A 19,479-nucleotide genomic window follows, 5' to 3' on the forward strand; every position below is an offset into this window, starting at 1 on the left:
AAATAGATGAAAATGGCGTTACCAGTTGCCGTTTTGAAGGTTTCAAAATGTATGTATATACCTATTTAATAGGAATTGCTTTTTCTTTAAAAAAATGTAGAAACTACTTCTTCTTTTTTTAAATATAGAATAACGTAGAAACTACTTTTTTTAAAAATATAGAATACCTAATTAACTGTTTTCAAATTCAAAATTTAAAAATAGAAACTAATTTAACCTAAAATAACTAATTTGTCCGCATTTTATATGTGGAACACTTTGGCAAATTTTTAGGTCTGACTTCTTTCCTTTTAAGTAAATATAGATATGGGTGGTTAACCTGTATTCTTTTAACCATTTTGCCACCACTAGTAATGGGTAAGCTAGCGTTTGGACGTATATTTGATTGAAACTTGAAAAAGAGTTTTTGAAGTTTTATTAAAAAATAAATTTTGAAAGCTAAAGTTGTGTTTGGACATGTATTTTATTTGAAGAGAAGCTGAAGTTTTGTGAGTAAAAGAAAAAATTTCACCAAAAAACTGTCCTAAACCAGTTTTGGGGAATTTGAAAATTTTTAATTTTTTTTTTCCAAAACATGATCATATTTCATAAACAAACAATATTTTCAATTTTTTTTAAAAAAAAGTTGAAGTCAAAATCTATGGCCAAACGAGAGCTTATCTTGGAGCTGTTTTACTTTAAAAGAATGTTTACTTTTAAAATGGTTGTGATTTTTTTGGTGAAGTTGGCAAGATAATACAAGAATGATATTGTATGAAATAAAGTAGAAATTGAGTGAATTTCTAGTTAGAAAAATAAGCTTAACGATTTTAGCGCAATTATACCGTAAGTTGATTGACTTTCTGTGAAATTAACTCCATAGATAATATAACATTCTTTTGGGTGTAAAAAAATATAAATTTTCATAATTTATGGAGTTTTTATTGACTACATAAGAACAAACAATTTTTAATAACTATTGCATCATTTGATTGATCACATACTAAAAAACAATAATCGCACCATACCAAGCATTAATTGGCTCCCACCATTAAACTAAGAGCCCGTTTGGATATACGATTTATTTTCACTTTTTTAAAAAAAATAAATTAATTTTTTTTAAATCAGTGATAAAAATTCCAATTTCTGCCTGAAAAATAAAATTTGGAATTTTTCAAAAATTAAAAAAATTCTAAAATGTTATTTTTCAAAAGTTTCACTCAGATCATCCACAAAATTTCAAACTAGGGGTGCTTATCAGACAGATTGGGTAGGTTATTACGCTTAATAGTTCGACTTATTTGTTATCAGATTATAAATGTAGTAATCCGCTAGACATTCAATAAAATAGCATGCGGATTGATATCAGATTAATGATTATCAGGGGATTTATCAGCTAAATCAAATAGAATTATTTTGAACCCTAATTCTTTTGGTTGCATAGCTAAGAATATTTTCCTGTAAGTTGTCATATTTCAATTACCACTAATATATTAAAAGGCATAAAAGAAAGCGCCTTTTATCCCTTACTCTTTAGGACAACCGTACAATCAAGGAATATGTATACCAACAACAGAAGAAGAAAGAAGAGACGCACGTCACTTTTTAACATACATCATTTTGAGTACATGATTTTTAATATACTGTAAACATAACATGTTTTGACTGCAAAAGAAAGGGGAAACAATAGTTGGGAATTCAAGAAAGAGTACTTTATGGTTTCAAAAATTATTTTATATACGTAAGGGTAAAAGTATAAATATAAAAATTCTTAATGGGTTAAGGATTTATCCGATAACAAAATTGAGTAATCCGCCCACAAACAGTTAAACCGTTAATTATAAAATCTCAATCCGTTCACCAACCGTTAACCCGATAACCCGATACCAATAAGTCAATAAAGCCATTTTTTGGTTCGATTAACGATTACAGATCAGTTTTGAACCGCCATAGTCCAAAAGCCCACTAAATCGATCATGACCTATAAGATGTACATTATCTTATGTGGTAAAGAAATGTGAAATAAGAACACACACAATATATATGTATGTATATAAATGCATAAACATATATGTGTGTGTATAAATGCATAAACAGAAGAAAAACTTTCTTTAAAGTATGTTATTTCAACATAAAATTTTATCAATTATTTTACCAATGTATAATTTTTTTAATTTTTTTTAATTTTTATTTACTATACAATTTTTTTACATTATTACCCTCCGTAAAAACAAAATTTTCACATTGCTATTCATACAAGGAAAAATGGCCAAATATACCCCTGTACTTTGAAAAATATTTAAATATACCATTCGTTATACTATGAGTCCAAATATACTCTGCCACTATACTTTGGGTTCAAATATACCACCCCTCATTTAAACGGAGGGACATGTATCATCGTTCTATTGGTCAATTCTAAATATCTCCTAATTAATTAAAAAGACTAATTACCCATACCCGAAAAGTAATTTTCTAAGGCAATTTGTTTTTTTGTAAAAAATGGAAAAAACTGAAATGTTATTTTACTAAAAACCGAAAAAAACAAAAATATTTTTTTTCCAGTTTTTACAAAAAAACTGCTTTAAAAAAATTGAAAAATATTTTCTAAAACAATGTTTTTATAAAAGCTGGAAAAGAAACTGAAAAGCAATTTTCTAAAGCGTGTAAAAACTAGAAAAACTGAATTTTTTTAAACTAAAAACTGAAAAAAAACTAAAATATTTTTTTTTTACAAAAATATTATTTTAGAAAATTGCTTTTCAGTTTTATTTTCTCCATTTTTTACAAAAAAAATTGCTTTAGAATATTTTTCAATTTTTTAAAGCAATTTTTTTCTAATAGTTGGAAAAAAATATTTTCGATCTTTTCAGTTTTTGGTAAAAAAAAGAAATCAGTTTTTACAAAAACATTACTTTAGAAAATTACTTTTCAATTTTTGTTTTCCAGTTTTTACAAAAATATTGCTTTAGAAAATATTTTTTAGTTTTTTTAAAACAGCTTTTTTTGTAAAAACTGAAAAAAAAATATTTTCGTTTTTTCAGTTTTTAGTAAAACAATTCCAGTTTCTTTTCAATTTTTAGAAAAAAAACTCTTAGAAAATTGCTTTTCGGGTATGGGTAATGAGTTTTTTTAATTAATTAGTAGATATTTAGGATTGACCAATATGACGATGACACGTATCCCTCTGTTTAAATGATGAATATATTTGTACCCAAAGTATTGCCGGCAAAGGTATATTTGGACTCATAGTATAACGAAAGATATAGTTAAATATTTTTCGAAAGTACATGAGTATATTTGACTCTTTTCCCTTCATACAATATAACTGGTACATGAGCCAATAATTTTTTTAAGGGATCATTTGGTTCAGTGATAACTTATGAACATAATAAACGATTATACAATAATTAATCCTGCAAAAATTATAATGTAAAGATTATTTCTCGTTGAGCTTTTAGTTTGATACATTACAAGTTCATAGTATAAAAGATTAAATGATACTGTATATTTTTACTTTAATTTTAAATATTAAAATTATATTATCAATTTAATATCAACGAAGAGTGCAGGTAATGTTTTACTCATATTCTATGAGAAAAATAAAATTGTAACGAATATTGTGTATAAATTAACCAAGCAAGTGAACAATACCATACCATCCGAATTATTTGCCCAAAAGTTGGGAATTTTCATTTTCAACTCCAAGTAATAATTTGTTTAGAAAACTGAAAATAGGCAAATTCAAATGCTCCTCGTTTTTCCCAACACAGTAAAAAAGTAAAAGCAGTGAAGAGGTTTACAGTTCTCTCTCTCACACACACTGACTGCTGCCATCACCTCTACAGATAAAAAGTCGTCTCTCTACTCATTCTCACTAACCCTAGCACTCTGTCTTTCTCTCTCTACACCTCACCTTTCTCTCTCTATAGACCAAACCCTAACCTCACCATGTCTTCTCGGAGGCTTCTAGCCTCTCTCCTCCGATCAACCGCCCAACGCGGCGGCGCTATTTCCAGATCTCCATTAGCAAATTCCATTCCCAGAACTACTTCACGTGCCTCACCGAAAGGATTCCTCTTAAACCGTGCGGTTAAGTACGCTACGTCAGCTGCTGCTGAGAAGCCGAAGGCGACTCCTCCTAAACCTTCCGGTAATGAACCTACCGGAAAAATCACCGATGAGTTCACCGGCGCTGGTTCGATCGGGAAAGTGTGTCAGGTTATTGGTGCCGTCGTAGATGTGAGATTCGACGAAGGTTTGCCTCCGATCCTTACAGCGCTTGAGGTTTTGGATAACCAGATCCGGCTTGTGCTTGAGGTTGCTCAGCATTTGGGTGAGAATATGGTTAGGACTATTGCTATGGATGGTACTGAAGGTCTTGTTCGTGGTCAACGCGTCCTCAATACTGGCTCTCCTATCACTGTGAGTGATCTGATCTTTGCTTTACTGGTTTAGAACTTACATTTCTTAAGGAATTCGGCAATGTGTTAGTGATATATTTCTGTGTTGTTGCTAGGAAGCGATTTTATTTAATAATTCTACAAGATCTATGGTTTAATTCACTGATTTATGCTGAAATTGATTGAAATATTTTATTGATATAGATTTCTGGTTTGGTCGACTAATCGAAGGGCGATTATTTTCATACTGATTGGAATCTTTTGAAGTATTTTTGATAAAGTAATAAAACTATATTGAAAGTTCGGGCAGAATATACCAAAAAGTAAAAAGCCTAGGAGCTTTTTGAAGCTGCAAATGTGTAACTAGAGCTGAGTGTATGGTATATAGGTTTGCTTATGATATAGTAAAGGGCTTCTTTGCTCCCAAATATAGTGCATGTGTCTGGTTATCCTAGTATGGATTCAAATGCGTGCAAAGGTATTTCTTTTTCTCGTAAGAGCTGTATTTTCCATTGAATGGAGTATGTTGAAATTCTGAATGGGCATCTACTGGTTTGTGGAATTACTCATGTTTATTCACAACAAGATGAGATACAGTTCTTTGCTTCAACCGATGAGCGAATTTGCCATTGTATTACACATCCTTTCGTTTCTGAAAGATCATTTTGCTTGTAAAATGTTGTGAAAAATTTACCATTTCACTTATTTTCTCCTACTTGAATGAGAAAGAAACTCCTGCTGTGCAACTCTTTTGTTCTTCTAACATGTCTGTTCTTCAAAATTGTTTTGTTTCTCCTCCTCCTCCTCCTCCTCCTCCTCCGGCGGGAGCAGGGTTGTGATAAGCGGTCTAAAGCGAGAAGCGAAGCGAGGCGACCCTATGACCGCTTCTGCTATATGAAGCGACTCAGGTAGGCAAAAGCGTGCGCTTCCCACTAAAAAGCGAGAAGCGCAGAAGCGAGGCGACCGAAGCGAGCGCTTCTCTGTTTTAAACACCTTCTCTGTTTTAAACACCTGCCAACCTATTTAATTAAAAAAGAAAGGTATTCTTTTATTAAAACATACGACCAGCAGCAACAGAGAGAAAGAGGCGCTAGGGTTCCAAGTCTTGTACACTTTTCAACTTCAACATACGACCAGCAGCAACAGATATGTGATTTCTTCTTCCTCTTTCTTCTTCTTCTTCTTCGTCTTTTTCTTTTTCTTTCACTGTTTCAACTTCCAAATAGCAGTGAAATGCTGGCGAATTTTTTTTTCCCTTCGTTCTTCTTTCTCAGTCTTCTCCTCTTCGTTGAAAAGCTGCCCAGTTCTTCTTTCACTGTTTTTATGCTGCCCAGTTTTTAACAGAATGGTATACTGCCCTTCCGCTTCACTTCAAAAAAGCGAGCGCTTCTCTTCTCGCTTTAAGCGAAATGGGGGTTGTCGCTTTTCCTCGCTTCACGCTCTTCACAACACTGGGCGGGAGAATATAGTCTTTTCTTACTTGTCATTTCCTTTTACGCATGAGTTCAGTTCTAAAATTTTGTTGTCTTTCTTCTGTTTTCTCCTAAAAGAAAACTTGTTGAGTAATGGAATGAAACTGTGTTCAAATGGAGCAGAATTGATACTGAGAACTTATAGCCTACCGCAACTAGTTTGGAGAGTTTGGAGTTGAGGCATAGTAATTGTTGTTTCATCTCAGTTGATATCCTGCTTTCAGTGGGAGTGCAGATAAATAGATTGATCTGGCATTCACTTGCCGCGTATTTTGTGCGGAAATTAATGACTTCCATTGTGATTCCAGGTCCCTGTCGGTAGGGCCACCCTTGGCCGTATTATTAACGTCATTGGAGAGCCTATTGATGAGAGAGGCGACATTAGTAAGTTTTAAGTGCTGTTTATCCCTTCTCTAAATTGTCCACGTGAATGGTTCTAAACATTGCATTTTTCTCTCTAAAAATTGCTGCAGACACCGATCACTTTTTGCCAATTCATCGTGAAGCTCCTGCCTTTGTTGAGCAGGCAACTGAACAACAAATCCTCGTTACTGGTATCAAGGTATGCTAATTAGAATTTTAGTCAGTGCTCTTATTTCCATCACCTTTTCTGACCATATATTGGCCTCTTGACTTCTGACCAGGTTGTTGATCTTCTTGCCCCTTACCAAAGGGGAGGAAAGATTGGGCTTTTTGGTGGTGCTGGTGTTGGGAAGACTGTGCTTATTATGGAACTGATTAACAACGTTGCAAAAGCACACGGTTAGTGCTGCTTCCGAGTTTTCTTCTTCGTTTGCTCAAATATAAATTAGTGTGTGAAGCTTATCTGCCAGAGGATTGACTTTTTTCTTCAGGTGGTTTCTCTGTCTTTGCTGGTGTTGGTGAACGCACTCGTGAGGGCAATGATCTGTACAGGGAAATGATTGAAAGTGGTGTCATTAAGCTTGGTGACAAGCAAGTACGCGTCTTATTTAATCAGAAGTTATTTGCTATACCCCTTTAGCCCACAGTGTTATTCCAGATTGTTGTTGACATTTTGTCTTATTGGTTTTATCAGAGTGAAAGCAAGTGCGCTCTTGTGTACGGTCAAATGAATGAGCCCCCTGGTGCTCGTGCCCGTGTTGGTCTTACAGGCTTGACTGTGGCTGAGCACTTCAGAGATGCTGAGGGGCAGGATGTGCTTCTCTTCATTGACAACATTTTCAGATTTACCCAGGTTGGCTTGCCTATGATGGCTGAAGTTTTCTTATTTATGCAAACTTCACCCTTGCTAAACTTGTTGCTTCTGCATTGAAACAGGCTAACTCAGAGGTGTCTGCTTTGCTTGGTCGTATCCCATCTGCTGTCGGTTATCAACCAACTTTGGCTACAGATCTTGGAGGTCTTCAAGAGCGTATCACCACAACCAAGAAAGGTTCTATTACATCAGTCCAGGCTATTTATGTGCCTGCTGATGACTTGACAGATCCTGCCCCTGCAACTACCTTTGCTCACTTGGATGCCACAACTGTCTTGTCCCGTCAAGTATAACGTCATATCTTCACTTGCTCTGTAACTTCTATATTTCACCCGTTGCAGAGTTTGCTTTAAGTTTTCTAACTTCATATATATTGGATTCCAGATTTCTGAGCTTGGTATTTACCCTGCTGTCGATCCTCTTGATTCTACATCTCGTATGCTCTCACCTCACATTTTGGGAGAGGACCACTACAATACTGCTCGTGGGGTACAGAAAGTTCTTCAGAACTACAAGAATCTTCAAGATATCATTGCCATTTTGGGTATGGATGAGCTTAGTGAAGATGATAAGATGACTGTTGCCCGTGCACGTAAAATCCAAAGATTCCTTAGTCAGCCTTTCCATGTTGCTGAAGTTTTCACGGGTGCCCCTGGAAAGTATGTTGACTTGAAGGAGAGCATTAACAGTTTCCAGGTAATGAATCTCAAATTTGAAATCTTGTCGTTGGTTATTATGGTTGTTTAAAACTCATAAAAAAGAATGTCACTTGGATCTTAAAACACTTGGGTTGTCTACTTTGAATCAATACATACCCTTTTGTTACATGTTATTTCTCCTGATTGCCTTGTCTACCTCTTCAGCAAGTTGAGAGGTGAAGCTATTTCCAATTAAATTCTAAATTAATTGAAGTGTTTGGTGGAGTTTATTCGAGATGAGAAATTCTTGTTATGTGCATATTCGAGTTTGATATAACTTACTGGCATCTGATACTGATTATTTCTGTGATTGATTTTTCCAGGGAGTCTTGGATGGAAAATACGATGACCTTTCAGAACAGTCATTCTATATGGTTGGTGGAATCGATGAGGTCATTGCCAAGGCAGAGAAGATTGCCAAGGAATCTGCAGCTTAGATTATGGACTCCAGTGACTTTCTTTCATTATCTTTCATCGATAACTACAGAAATAATTTAAATTTCTGTGACACTTTGGATTCTTTTTGGGAGGACCAAGGGGTCCAAGATTTTCTGGTTTTTGTTTTTGTATGCAATCCGGAATTGTGATAGGAAAGACATGGAGCTAAGGCCTTCTTGCCAAACACCCACCCTTGACGCTCTGTTATGTCGCAAAATAAAGGGGGTAAAGCGGCGAACTTGTATATTTTACTTTGAATTCATCTTGAGAATGTTGGTTGCCCAAATTATGAGGGTTTTCTTTACGTCATCCTCATTCTGTGAATACCTTTTGAAAGTAGCATAACATTCATGTCGATCAGTCAGCATTTTGGTCTTAAACAAAAGAGTCTTGAAATTGCAGTTATGTTGACAATTCTTGAGAGCCAATGAAGATTGTCTGGTAGACATGCGTACTCGAATTGATTTGGAGTAGAACTCTGATCACATGCTTAGTTTTCCAAAATGGAAATCTACTCTCGGCTAGAGGTTCCACATGTATATTTCGTGGAAGCAAAATAGCATAACTACTTGCTGTCCCTCTCTAGGTTAATTTATATTTCTAGTTTCTTAATCTTGACGGTAGTCAGTTATCTAAGGACTACATAGTTGGACCGGAACCTAGAATATCTAGTCGGATTGTGAGCTATGTTATATAAGGAGTATGGTGGGATTGTGGGATGAACGAATTTCCTCATTCTTAGCCATTTCTTCTCGTCTGGGTATGTTTTTTATACTGTACGAACTCAAATTAGTAGAGTTTGTAATTTTCGGATGTAAGAATTGCATCAAGAGAAGAAAGGGCAGTGCCAGGCACTTCAGAAAAAATCGTACCTAGGGTGTGATGTAGACAGATTACAAGATTTAGTAGTTATTTTTACGATTTAAACACATGATCTGTAGATCACACAACGATAACTTTAGCGTTAATCTAAGATAGACAATAACAACAATAACATACCTAATATTATCCCATGCCGGGAGGAATCTAAGGCAGAAAATAAAAATTAAGGACTTGTTTGAATAATTTTTGAAATAGTTCCCAAAAATATTATTAAAATGGAAATGATGGAGAAGCATGGAACATACACTAGGGTCTCAAAAACTTATCATGAATAGAACACGTGGAAACCAACAATTTATTGGCTAAAAATCTACGCACGCCGGCGTATTCTGAATTTCTATTACCCGCCCACTCTTCTCGGCGGCGCTAACTTTCTCCACAGCACATCTCCACAACATATAATTGAAAATGTCAATCCTTTCACTCTCCCTTTCTCCATTTCCTAATTATCCCACTCTATCCCACCTTAGTTCCCATGCTCCCTCACACATCCAATCACTCCACTCTCCATCCATGACCCTCCTTAGACCTCTCCACCACCAACTCCGCCACCAGTTTCGCCGCCGTCTTTCCATTTCCGCCGCCGCCGTTCGTCAGGACACGAACCTCTGGACAAACGCACCTCTCGTCACCATTTCACCCGCCGCCGACGAATCTCTCTTCCACGTCACTGTCGACGTATCTGATTCTCCTGACCTCGCCGCCTCACACACTAAAGCTGGTCAGTACCTCCAGCTCCGCATTCCCGACGTCGAGAAGCCGTCGTTTTTAGCAATCGCATCGCCGCCATCGCTTGCCATCTCCAAAGGCGTATTTGAATTCCTCATAAAAAGTATCTCTGGATCCACCGCGGAGCTCCTCTGTGGACTTCAGAAAGGCGATGTTGTGGAGTTGAGTCAGGTCATGGGGAAAGGCTTTGATTTGGATCAAATATCTCCGCCAGAGAAGTATCAAACGGTTTTAATCTTCGCTACTGGATCCGGAATTAGGTAAACTCCTAATGCTTTGAATTTTTTGATAATTACTTGCTCTTTCTTATTCCTAATAAAAGCCTAATATTTTAGCTTTATATTTGTACTTATTTTTCTATATAATGTGCTATTTTGTAGTTCTGTTTGTGCTACAATGTAGAAGAGGATTTCTTGTTTTAGTTGTGTTGTTCAGTCTATGAGATTGTTTGAAAGATTTGGTTCAGGATAAGTTATACATTCAGAGTGAGTTTAAATTGAGATGGATGATTTACCAATAGTTCATTTATGCAAGAACCTGTTTTTGGAAGGAGAACCTGTAAAAAAATCTACCATTATCAAAAAAAAAAAGGAAGAAAAAGAAAAAAGAGAATCTGCAAATCATCTACTAGATAAGCCTATTATTATGCAACTCAACTTGTACCATAGTTGCTAGATGCTTTCTCACTATGCTTGGGGTTAGAGGTGTGAGATGCCATGTAAACTTTAGATTAGCTTTGGGTGTTCGTTTTTACATTTCAGTAAGCTGGTTAGATGTCTTTTTTGATGTTACTAATGATTATCATAAAGATGAAGTTCGCCTAGACTGAATGCTGCAATCTTGAATCTGGTAGTGGACTAGAGGTGATGAGCTCAACAGCTGCAAGCCTACTTTTTGTAGTATAACATGGTCTAAGTCTTTATCATGCAGTTATGTATCTCACTCTTAACACCTGACTACCATCCGATATTTGTGTAGTGGATGTTGGCAAATATGTTTAGTTTGTATATTTGTCTTTGTTCTATTTTCTAATTTTGTTTTTCTTTCTCCTGCATCTCACTCCTTTATCCTTAATCTGTTTTTATGGCAGCCCAATTCGATCGCTGATTGAGGCAGGATTTAGCGCAGACAAGAGATCTGATGTTCGGCTATATTATGGTGCAAGGAATTTGAAGAGAATGGCATACCAGGTTTGTTGTGTGCTCGCAAGATGTAGACAATTTCTGTCTTCCTTGTGGCAGAAATACAAGATAAAACTTTATATCTGTTGTTTGATATTTTGATAAAGTGTATCTGTCGTTTGAGAGCCGAGGGTCTTTCGAAAACAGCCTCTCTACCCTTCGGGGTAGGGGTAAGTTTTACGTACACACTACCCTTTCTTTCTTCCTTGTGGCAGAAATACAAGATAAAACTTTGTATCTGTTGTTTGATTTCTTCGTCCTTTTACTTTTATAGGATAGGTTTGAGAACTGGGCATCCTCTGGGGTAAAGGTTGTGCCGGTGTTGTCTCAGCCTGATGATGCTTGGACAGGCGAACGTGGCTTTGTTCAGGTAATGATATGTTTACATTTGTATCTTCTAATAATCTTATTTTGATTTTATCTGTTGCTCAGCAATAAAATTTGTTTCACCATCTGCTTTTGCAGGCCTCATTTGCCCGAGCTAAAAACATTTTTAGTCCTCAATCCACTGGAGCAGTACTCTGTGGTCAAAAGCAAATGGCTGAGGTTTGTAGTTAGTTTACTTTAAAGTATTTGTTCATCATATTTTGTGCTCTTCCTTGCTCTTTATCCATTTTGGAGAGGCCAATAGTCTTTCTTGTTTTGCACTTGTTTTTGTTTAACAGCTACTTGACCTCCACGTTTCTATTCATCTTAGAATCAAGAGAGTTGAGATTTGATCCCAAGAATTCTAGAGCAAAAACAAATATTTGCTTTGTTAACTGTAGATTAGCATTAAGAAAACTGATAATTTTGACATTGACCAGCATTAATGTAGACCACTATTGCTACAAAGCTGTGCTCAACAGTAACTCTGAGCTAGGGATCCACAACTGTAAAGAAATTAGTCTTTTAACTTACATCCAATGGATGGGAAAATTTTATGTTGTAGAATATATTATTAGAAGATGATTAAGAAGGCAAGCAAAAGAAGTGATTCTCATCAGTTAGTGTGATAATTTTGTGTGGTTGATGTACTTGATATTTTACGATGGCTTTGCCAGATATGCATTCTTGACTTATAACATTGGCTGGTTGTAAAGCCTATTTGGATTTTGGTGTACTGCCAATGTTGTCTTTTGCAAGGAAAACAGTGCACGGGGATCTACCCTTCATTTAACTGTTAAGTGGTGAACTCCCAAAAATACTTTGTGGCTTTACACAATCCATGAGATGCTTTTTGGTAGTTTCTGCAAAATGCTACTGCTTTTCTCGTATCCTATTGCCTTCATTAATTTAGTGTTCCTCATTTTTTGTGATTCTCATTGTATTTTACCTCATACTCGGACGATTAATGAAACTAGTAGTCAATAACTTAAAAACTAAAGTAGGAAAAAATAAGTTGAATTTTGATTGAATAAGAACTATAATATGAATGAATGCTAAATTGTGAGTCTTAAGACTTTTCGCGTAATAAAATTTGAATAGAAAATCTTTTTTCATGAGACAAGAGGCTTGCTTGGATATATTTCTGTGAAATAGGATTGTAGAACTTAGTGGTTTAGGACTCACTTAATGACAGACTTCTTTGGATATATTTTGTTTTGGACATGAGTTTGGTCAGTTTGAAAATTGAAATGAGACTAATATCTTAGGAAAGTTGGTGCTATGACGCCTAGAGAAGGGGGAAAAACGGTATGATCAACACTGAAGTCGAACATTGTTGATGTGGAACTTTGGTAGACGGTTGTGTAGTATTAGCCTGTGAGTTACATCATGTTATCATGAAATACATTCCATGACATTTTTTCTTATCAAGCAATCCAGTGAGTGTACTATTTTAGAGATTTAGCTTCAATTAAGCTAGAGTTGTTTTCACGTTTAGCAATTGATTTGGCGGATAGCACCAGAATTCATGACGGTAAGGTTTATCGGATAACCTTTCATATAGTAGGTTACGTCTAGACTAGTACGACCAAATGAACTCATGCGGTTGGTATACTTGCAATGTAAGATTATTGAGTTATCCCCAGGCTTTGAGAAGAAATAGGAACTCTTTCTTGCTCTCTAACAACCCATTTTCCCTTTGAAAGCACTAGATGTTACCTAGGGAACTTATAATTAGCCCTCTGCGAATCACGTAGCTTGGGAATCCATTTGAAGGATGTCCTTAAATACTAGTATTGCCTCTTGGAAAGTTTACGCCTGACTCACTCTAGAAAGAAAGATTGAAGGACACGACTACAACTTTCATTGAAAAAGGGATTTTGATACTGTGGTTGGAATGAAACTTCTGTTGATAGATCAAAATTCGCATCAGCCCATCTAAGATATTTTTTCGTGCCAGGTCATGAGCTATGTTGAGTGATAAAGAGAATAGGGTTCTATTAGGCTCACTTGCACTGCCTTTGCCCGAGACATTAGAAAGAGCGAGAAAGGGCTTGTTGAAGTCAATTCCCCAGCTCTTGAATAGGTGCTACAAATCTTAATTTATAGTGCATGCGGCTATATTGAGGTGTGGTATCCGTAATTCAACAAGGTACATATCGAACCTACTGGCCGTAGTCTTAAGTCTCACCTTCGCCCATCATCAAAGCATTACAACATGTTTGTCCAGCAAAAAAGAAAAAAAGGATTCAACCGTACTTGTGGAGCATATTAAACAAATTATTTGATAAATAAAAGTGTCCCACCTCTAATAGTTTAAAATTCTAGTAGTACCATAATTCAACAGAAGGTCATTAGAAAACTTTAGGTTATTTTAGTCTTAGATCTGTTGGAATGGTATAACCATATTTCCTTGAATTCCATTTTGGAGATTTGTACTCATGAGACTGAAGCACTCAATTATCCCTCTTCTCCATGTTGATGAATTATTTAACCCTTGAATGCTTTTGGAAGCATATACAACAACAACAACAACAACAACAAAAAACCCAGTATAATCTCACAGGTGGGGTGGGGTCTGGGGAGGGTAGTGTGTACGCAGACCTTACCCCTACATGAAGAGGTAGAGAGGCTGTTTTCGATAGACCTTCGGCTCAAGAAAAGGTGGCAAGGAAGGTGGAAGCATATAGTTTGTATTAATTACCTATAGTGCTTCTTCGTGCTGGTTACACTCTCTTTTGCACGTTGCTATTATGAGATGGATCAATTGGTGCTTGAGCAGCTGCAATTGTTTCGTCAAGACTTGGTTATGTACTGATACTAGGTGCTTGAATCTGTTTCCTTTTTATCTTTAGTGTGGCTGAGGGTTGGGGTGCGGTTGTCAATATATTCACTTGGGCATTTTATGTAAGCAAAGAAACTTCTGGGTTAAATGATTACTTAGTGCCTACTAAAGGACTGAAAAGTTCCCTGATGCAGTTGAGTGGGAGCTGAATGGAGCGAACTGAGTATGCCTGCCAGGTGATCACCATTAAGGTGGCACTCAGAAACCAGGGGCTGCCTAATCAAAAATTATTGGGTACTGGTTCCAACAGGCAGATCTCTTTCTGTTTGTCCATTTATTAAGGTGAGTATGTTTGGAACTCTTGCTGTTTGTATGGGATTAAGCCCGTAGGATTTTAGATACCATTAAGAAAGGTCTACTTTGTAACTGGCATTAGCATGTGCATTTCGCTAAGTGTGTATACAGCTTCGGATTGGCATGATCTGGTAGATAGATGCGATGTCTACGGAATTGTACTCCTTTTATCTTATGCAGGGAATAACTTGCTTTTTTCCAAATATGCAGCAGGAAACTAGGGAAATTTGTTATTCTTCTCCTTCCCGAACGGAAGTAAATTTTGTTTGAATTAGATCAATATATCCTAGTGATAGATATTCCTATTCACACTCAAAACTGTTATTTGATATCTGAAGACGTTTGATGAGAAAGTAGGAGTAAAACTTAGCGACTTGTTCCTCTAACTGAAAGTTAATGAAGTTTGTGACCAAAATATTCAAACAACATATTAGACAACTTTCAAGTAGAATTTCTGCAACTCACTGTTTAGTAAAATCAGAGTGAGAGAATCCATAAGCCGGAAATTGTTATAACTTCTAGCCTACTTATAGTGAACTGCTTTATTTTTTAGGAAAGAGTATTTTCTACTTTGTTCTTGTTGAAAGTTCAACAAACTTGGTTTACGATTGCCATGTACTATTACCTGACATGTGTGAAGAAATTTTCACTTTCAAGAACATAAGCATCAATATGTTTTGGATCATGGGCCCAGATTTACAATTTGTATCCCTCGACTCTTCTTGCAGGAGGTGACTGCTCTTCTTGTAGCAGATGGAGTCTCAACTGAGAAGATTCTGAAGAACTTCTAAACAAAAATAATTTTTGGTTCGTCGTGTTGTATTATTGTCTATTATAAAACCCCAATTCATTGAATTTCACCTGCTGGCTACAAGGAATCCAGCATGGAACAGCATAATGTACGACTCTTCTCGTCAGCCTATACAAAGTCCAATTCTCAGTGACTGCTCCTTTTAAGGAGGTGAAGCATCTTTTAATGCAATCAATGGTGGATAAACAGGACTGAAGAGGGCGAAAGCTGAAATGCAACTGTCCTTTCTTGTTTCTGTTTTATTGAGTAGGCAGGCTAGTAATTAGCGCCTCTGGACCTGTAACCAATCGCCTTCTTTTTGTCATATACAAGCCACAAGGCATCAAGTTGCTGTATTGAATTATTGACTAAGAATATTTTTTACCATTTCTGGTGCAATATGGTATAAAATCTTGAGAATTCACAAATTTCATAGAACTGTCGTTGATACTCAATGGATTCGATTGGATGAGAGTTATTCCTGATAGATTATCACTCTAACACAATCACAACAGTGACTCCGCTCAGAGCTAATTTGCATATCAAATAAATAAAAAGAGAATAATTTATTTCTGCTCGATTGCTTATGATTGACTAAAGAGAGGCACTAGCCACATGTCATATTCCACCAATCATATTGATTTGTGATTTGGTTAGCGTACTGATCAAAACAACACTAAGCACCCCAATATAATCACAGCAAAACTGATAATTACATGCAAGTGCCACTAAAAAAAAGGGAATATTTCGCCACACGATGTTACTCTGTTAATCAATAGCAGAATCACTAGTATCATAAATGTGCTGGTCTATAGAAAGATTCAACAGTATTAATGAAATACGAAACAAACTACAGCACAACTATAATTCGCAATGGCAGTTTACAGTCTCCACAGAATGAAGTTAAATGGAAAACAACATGAATTGAGTGCAAGCAGTCATAACATCCTAAGCATTCTGAATATCATGAGCACCATTGCCATCACTTTCCTTGCGCACCTCAGAACCACGTTCCACTGGCTCATCATTTTTCTCTTCCTCGCCGTGGGATTGGTGCTTGTCCTTGGACACTTCATCTGAGTGGTGATGCTTATGGTTGGAACGGTGATGACGGTGATGGCCATGTCGATGATGATTCTTCCTGTGCTTTTCTTTTTTATCTAGTTCCTCATTCTCATCAGAAGATTTACCTAGGGATCTACTTCTATCACGCCTAAAAGCTTCAGAATCTGAGGACCTTGAATCATGACTATGGGACGTGCGATGACATTTCCTATGTTTTCCGTGATTACTGCAGTTCAGTTTTTCTTCATCACTAGAAGAGACAGAAGCATCTGAGTCAAACCTTCCCTGACGTTTATGATGCTTTGTGTGGCTTCGTTTCCTGGCTGCAACGTGATCATCATCACTTGAAGACTCTGAACCATCCGAGTGTGATCGTCGATGGCGTTTGTGATGCTTTGAATGGCGTCTTCTTCTCACATCTTCATCATCTGAAGAGTCTGAGGAACTATAATCTGCGCGTCTATCATGATGCCTGCGCTTCTTGTGGCCCCGCTTCTTTCTTCTTCTCTCTTCTTCTGAATCACCATCATATTCCTCACTGCTATCATCACTCGAATCGGAGGATCTTCTCTTAGGCTTTCGCTTGGATTTCTTCTCCTTCCTATCCGAATCACCAGACTCAGAGCTATGGTGCTTCCTATGTTTCTTGTGGTGCTTTTTGGTGGATTTTTTCCCTTCATATCCACTATCAGTGTCACTGGCACTATCAGACTCCAAGTCCGATTTCCTTTTATGCTTAGCTGCCTTGGCTTTCTCTCTAGCTTCAGCATCAGATATTGCTCTTGCTGCAGCTTCAAGTTTTTGCTCCCATTTCAAGCGGGCTTCATTCTTCTCAAGAGCTCTCTTCTTTTTCTCCTCGACCAATTGCATGAACTTCTTGGCATCCATTCAGAGGTAAAAGACAAACAAAATTCTGCATTTTGGTATGATGATGACCAGAAGTGCATCTCAAAGAAGAGAAAGGAAACAATGTTAGTTCTTCCACCATTATTACCACCTTTGAACGAGAGCATATTTCACATGAAGTAAAATGTAATTCAAACTTAACAAAAATAACCAATTTAACGGCAAATGCCTATAGTGAAAGCATGCATATATGATGCTATTAACCAAAGAAAACCTACCAAGAGAATAATAAGGAATGTGGACAATTAGGAAAATGATGCACAAAGAGAGAGAGAGAGAGAGAGACTTCAGGTTGCAAATAAAATTTAATTGCAATATAGTATCAGACTATAATTCCACATTCACTAATGATATGCAAAAAATAATTTGTCACAGCAATATCAGATTGGATATATCACAGGCTCAAATCTCATATTTAGAATTAGATATGTCCTTTCATTAGCATATTATTTGAGAATAAACTGGCATAAGCCAGATTCAGTATTGTGCATCATCGATATGGCAAACAATTACAAACATCGAAAGCTGCCAACCACCAAGCGAAGCCCTATAACAGTGTAACACAACATATGATTCAATATTAATCACTGTCATTGGCTGACACCCATTCGCGTCTCTATCAAACTACTTTGCATAAGAGCGTGTCAATCCGATGTTAAACTTGAGAAACAAGCATAACAAATACCTATGGTGGATTAACTGAATGAAAAACACACAGACCATAAATGAAACAAATAGGCACTGCTTTGGATCTCTTTCAAAACAAGATCAAAATACACTGCATTGGACCATAAATCTAGACCAAAATAACAAAGATCTCATAGTATACTTTTGATCATAAACAGGTTCCAAATACTTTTAGATTTTTTCCTTTATCAACTGGACAAATATTCCATTTTACTAAACTAACCTCTCCAAGCTGTTCAAATGAAGCTAGAATTGATGGATGAAATAACACAAAACTGAAAAAGGAAAAGAATTACAAACTGGAACAGGTTTCTTACCTTATACAATGAAATTGATGACCAAATCCAATTCTCGAGCTCAAATTACCCCTCCAACCAACTTCCCAAAGAATCTGCATTCAACCCCAAAAAAAGAGGTTATACAATTTTCACAGCTAGCCAATTGTCATCTCTAAATTAAAACTGAACACCGGCTTTCTAGATTCAAGAGAGAATACATATCAACCCAGACAATCTCTAGAAAATAATCAGCTCTCAGGTTGAATTTTTTATAACAAAAACAGAAACTCAATAATGAAAGAGTAATAGGCTGAATGCGAAAATTTAGAACCCTAGAGATTCAATTTTTTAAAGGGCATCAACTAGGCCGAACAAAGACCAAGCAATTTTAAACACAAACCCCATTTCCCGAACCACTTTCTTTCCAACCCAAAACAAACACAAAAAAAGTGTTTTTTCCCTTCTTCTTTTTTTGTGTGCATAATTTAAAGCCTGTTCTCTTGAAAAACCCAAAAGTCACTTCAATAACTCATATAACAGGATCCAAATTTTGCAGAAAATAAGATCCAGACCCAGCTCAGTATTATTCGATTATCAGACTCTAAATAAAAAAAATAAAAAAAACAAGATTTTCAACATAAATTGAAGCAACACAATAAAACCCTGGAATGCTAGTAAGGGCATCAAATAAAATTCACCAAAAATCCAAATTTTACAGAAAAAGATCCAGCCGCACCTCAGTATTATCCGATTTACGTTAAATCAAACTCTTCAGACTTTAAATCACAAGATTTTCAACATAAATTGAAGCACCAGATTAAAACCCTAGAATGCTAGTAAAGGCACCAAATAAAATCCACCAAAAAGTAAACAAGAAAGCATGAATTTTTAAGTAGCTAAAGTTTATAGATGACATACCAGAGCAATGGGAAAAGAGAAGAATCTGGGAGATTTGAAAAAAGAAGATGGGGCTTGAACTCGTTGAGAGAAAGGAGGTGCTCAATTTTCTAGAGAGTTCGAAAAGCTTGAGGAATTGGGGCTATTTATAGAAAACAGGAAAAACAAAAAATTGGGCTAAGAGGGATGAATTTGAAATTATTTGCGTGTTGTGAACTCCAACGCGGTGTAAAAACGGGTTGCTAGGAAATGGGTTCAAACTTTCTCTTTTTCCTTTTTTCTTTTCGAAATTATTACTCCATTTTTTATTTCTTTTTTTCAATAATAGTAAA

General features: G+C 36.2%; 3 protein-coding genes across 4 annotated transcripts; 2 read left to right on the forward strand and 1 right to left on the reverse strand.

The window, feature by feature from the left end:
- The first annotated feature begins 3,791 nt into the window (after positions 1-3,791).
- Positions 3,792-8,536, forward strand: LOC107792824 (ATP synthase subunit beta, mitochondrial-like). The gene is made up of 9 exons (XM_016615066.2): positions 3,792-4,404; positions 6,163-6,238; positions 6,328-6,416; positions 6,499-6,616; positions 6,709-6,812; positions 6,912-7,070; positions 7,154-7,378; positions 7,476-7,787; positions 8,113-8,536. The coding sequence occupies exons 1-9, from the start codon at positions 3,931-3,933 to the stop codon at positions 8,224-8,226; spliced, it is 1,671 nt and encodes a 556-aa protein (XP_016470552.1). The 5' UTR covers positions 3,792-3,930; the 3' UTR covers positions 8,227-8,536.
- An 814-nt stretch (positions 8,537-9,350) lies between these two features.
- LOC107792815 (fruit protein pKIWI502) lies at positions 9,351-15,742 on the forward strand. The gene is made up of 5 exons (XM_016615057.2): positions 9,351-10,098; positions 10,929-11,028; positions 11,294-11,389; positions 11,485-11,565; positions 15,253-15,742. Exons 1-5 carry the CDS (start codon positions 9,518-9,520, stop codon positions 15,313-15,315), a joined length of 921 nt encoding a protein of 306 aa, XP_016470543.1. The 5' UTR covers positions 9,351-9,517; the 3' UTR covers positions 15,316-15,742.
- A 348-nt stretch (positions 15,743-16,090) lies between these two features.
- LOC107792799 (uncharacterized) lies at positions 16,091-19,367 on the reverse strand. Of its 2 annotated transcripts, none has more exons than XM_016615046.2 (3): positions 19,169-19,367; positions 18,290-18,363; positions 16,091-17,292 (listed from the first exon to the last, which is right to left on the reverse strand). In XM_016615046.2, the coding sequence occupies exon 3, from the start codon at positions 17,265-17,267 to the stop codon at positions 16,263-16,265; it is 1,005 nt and encodes a 334-aa protein (XP_016470532.1). In that variant the 5' UTR covers positions 17,268-17,292; positions 18,290-18,363; positions 19,169-19,367; the 3' UTR covers positions 16,091-16,262. The 2 variants fall into 2 exon arrangements, with proteins under 2 accessions (XP_016470532.1, XP_016470523.1); XM_016615037.2 differs by having other exon boundaries at positions 16,091-17,326.
- Positions 19,368-19,479: the final 112 nt, after the last annotated feature.

The sequence above is a fragment of the Nicotiana tabacum genome, chromosome 24 (assembly GCF_000715075.1).
Source record: "Nicotiana tabacum cultivar K326 chromosome 24, ASM71507v2, whole genome shotgun sequence".
Taxonomy (NCBI): domain Eukaryota; kingdom Viridiplantae; phylum Streptophyta; class Magnoliopsida; order Solanales; family Solanaceae; genus Nicotiana; species Nicotiana tabacum.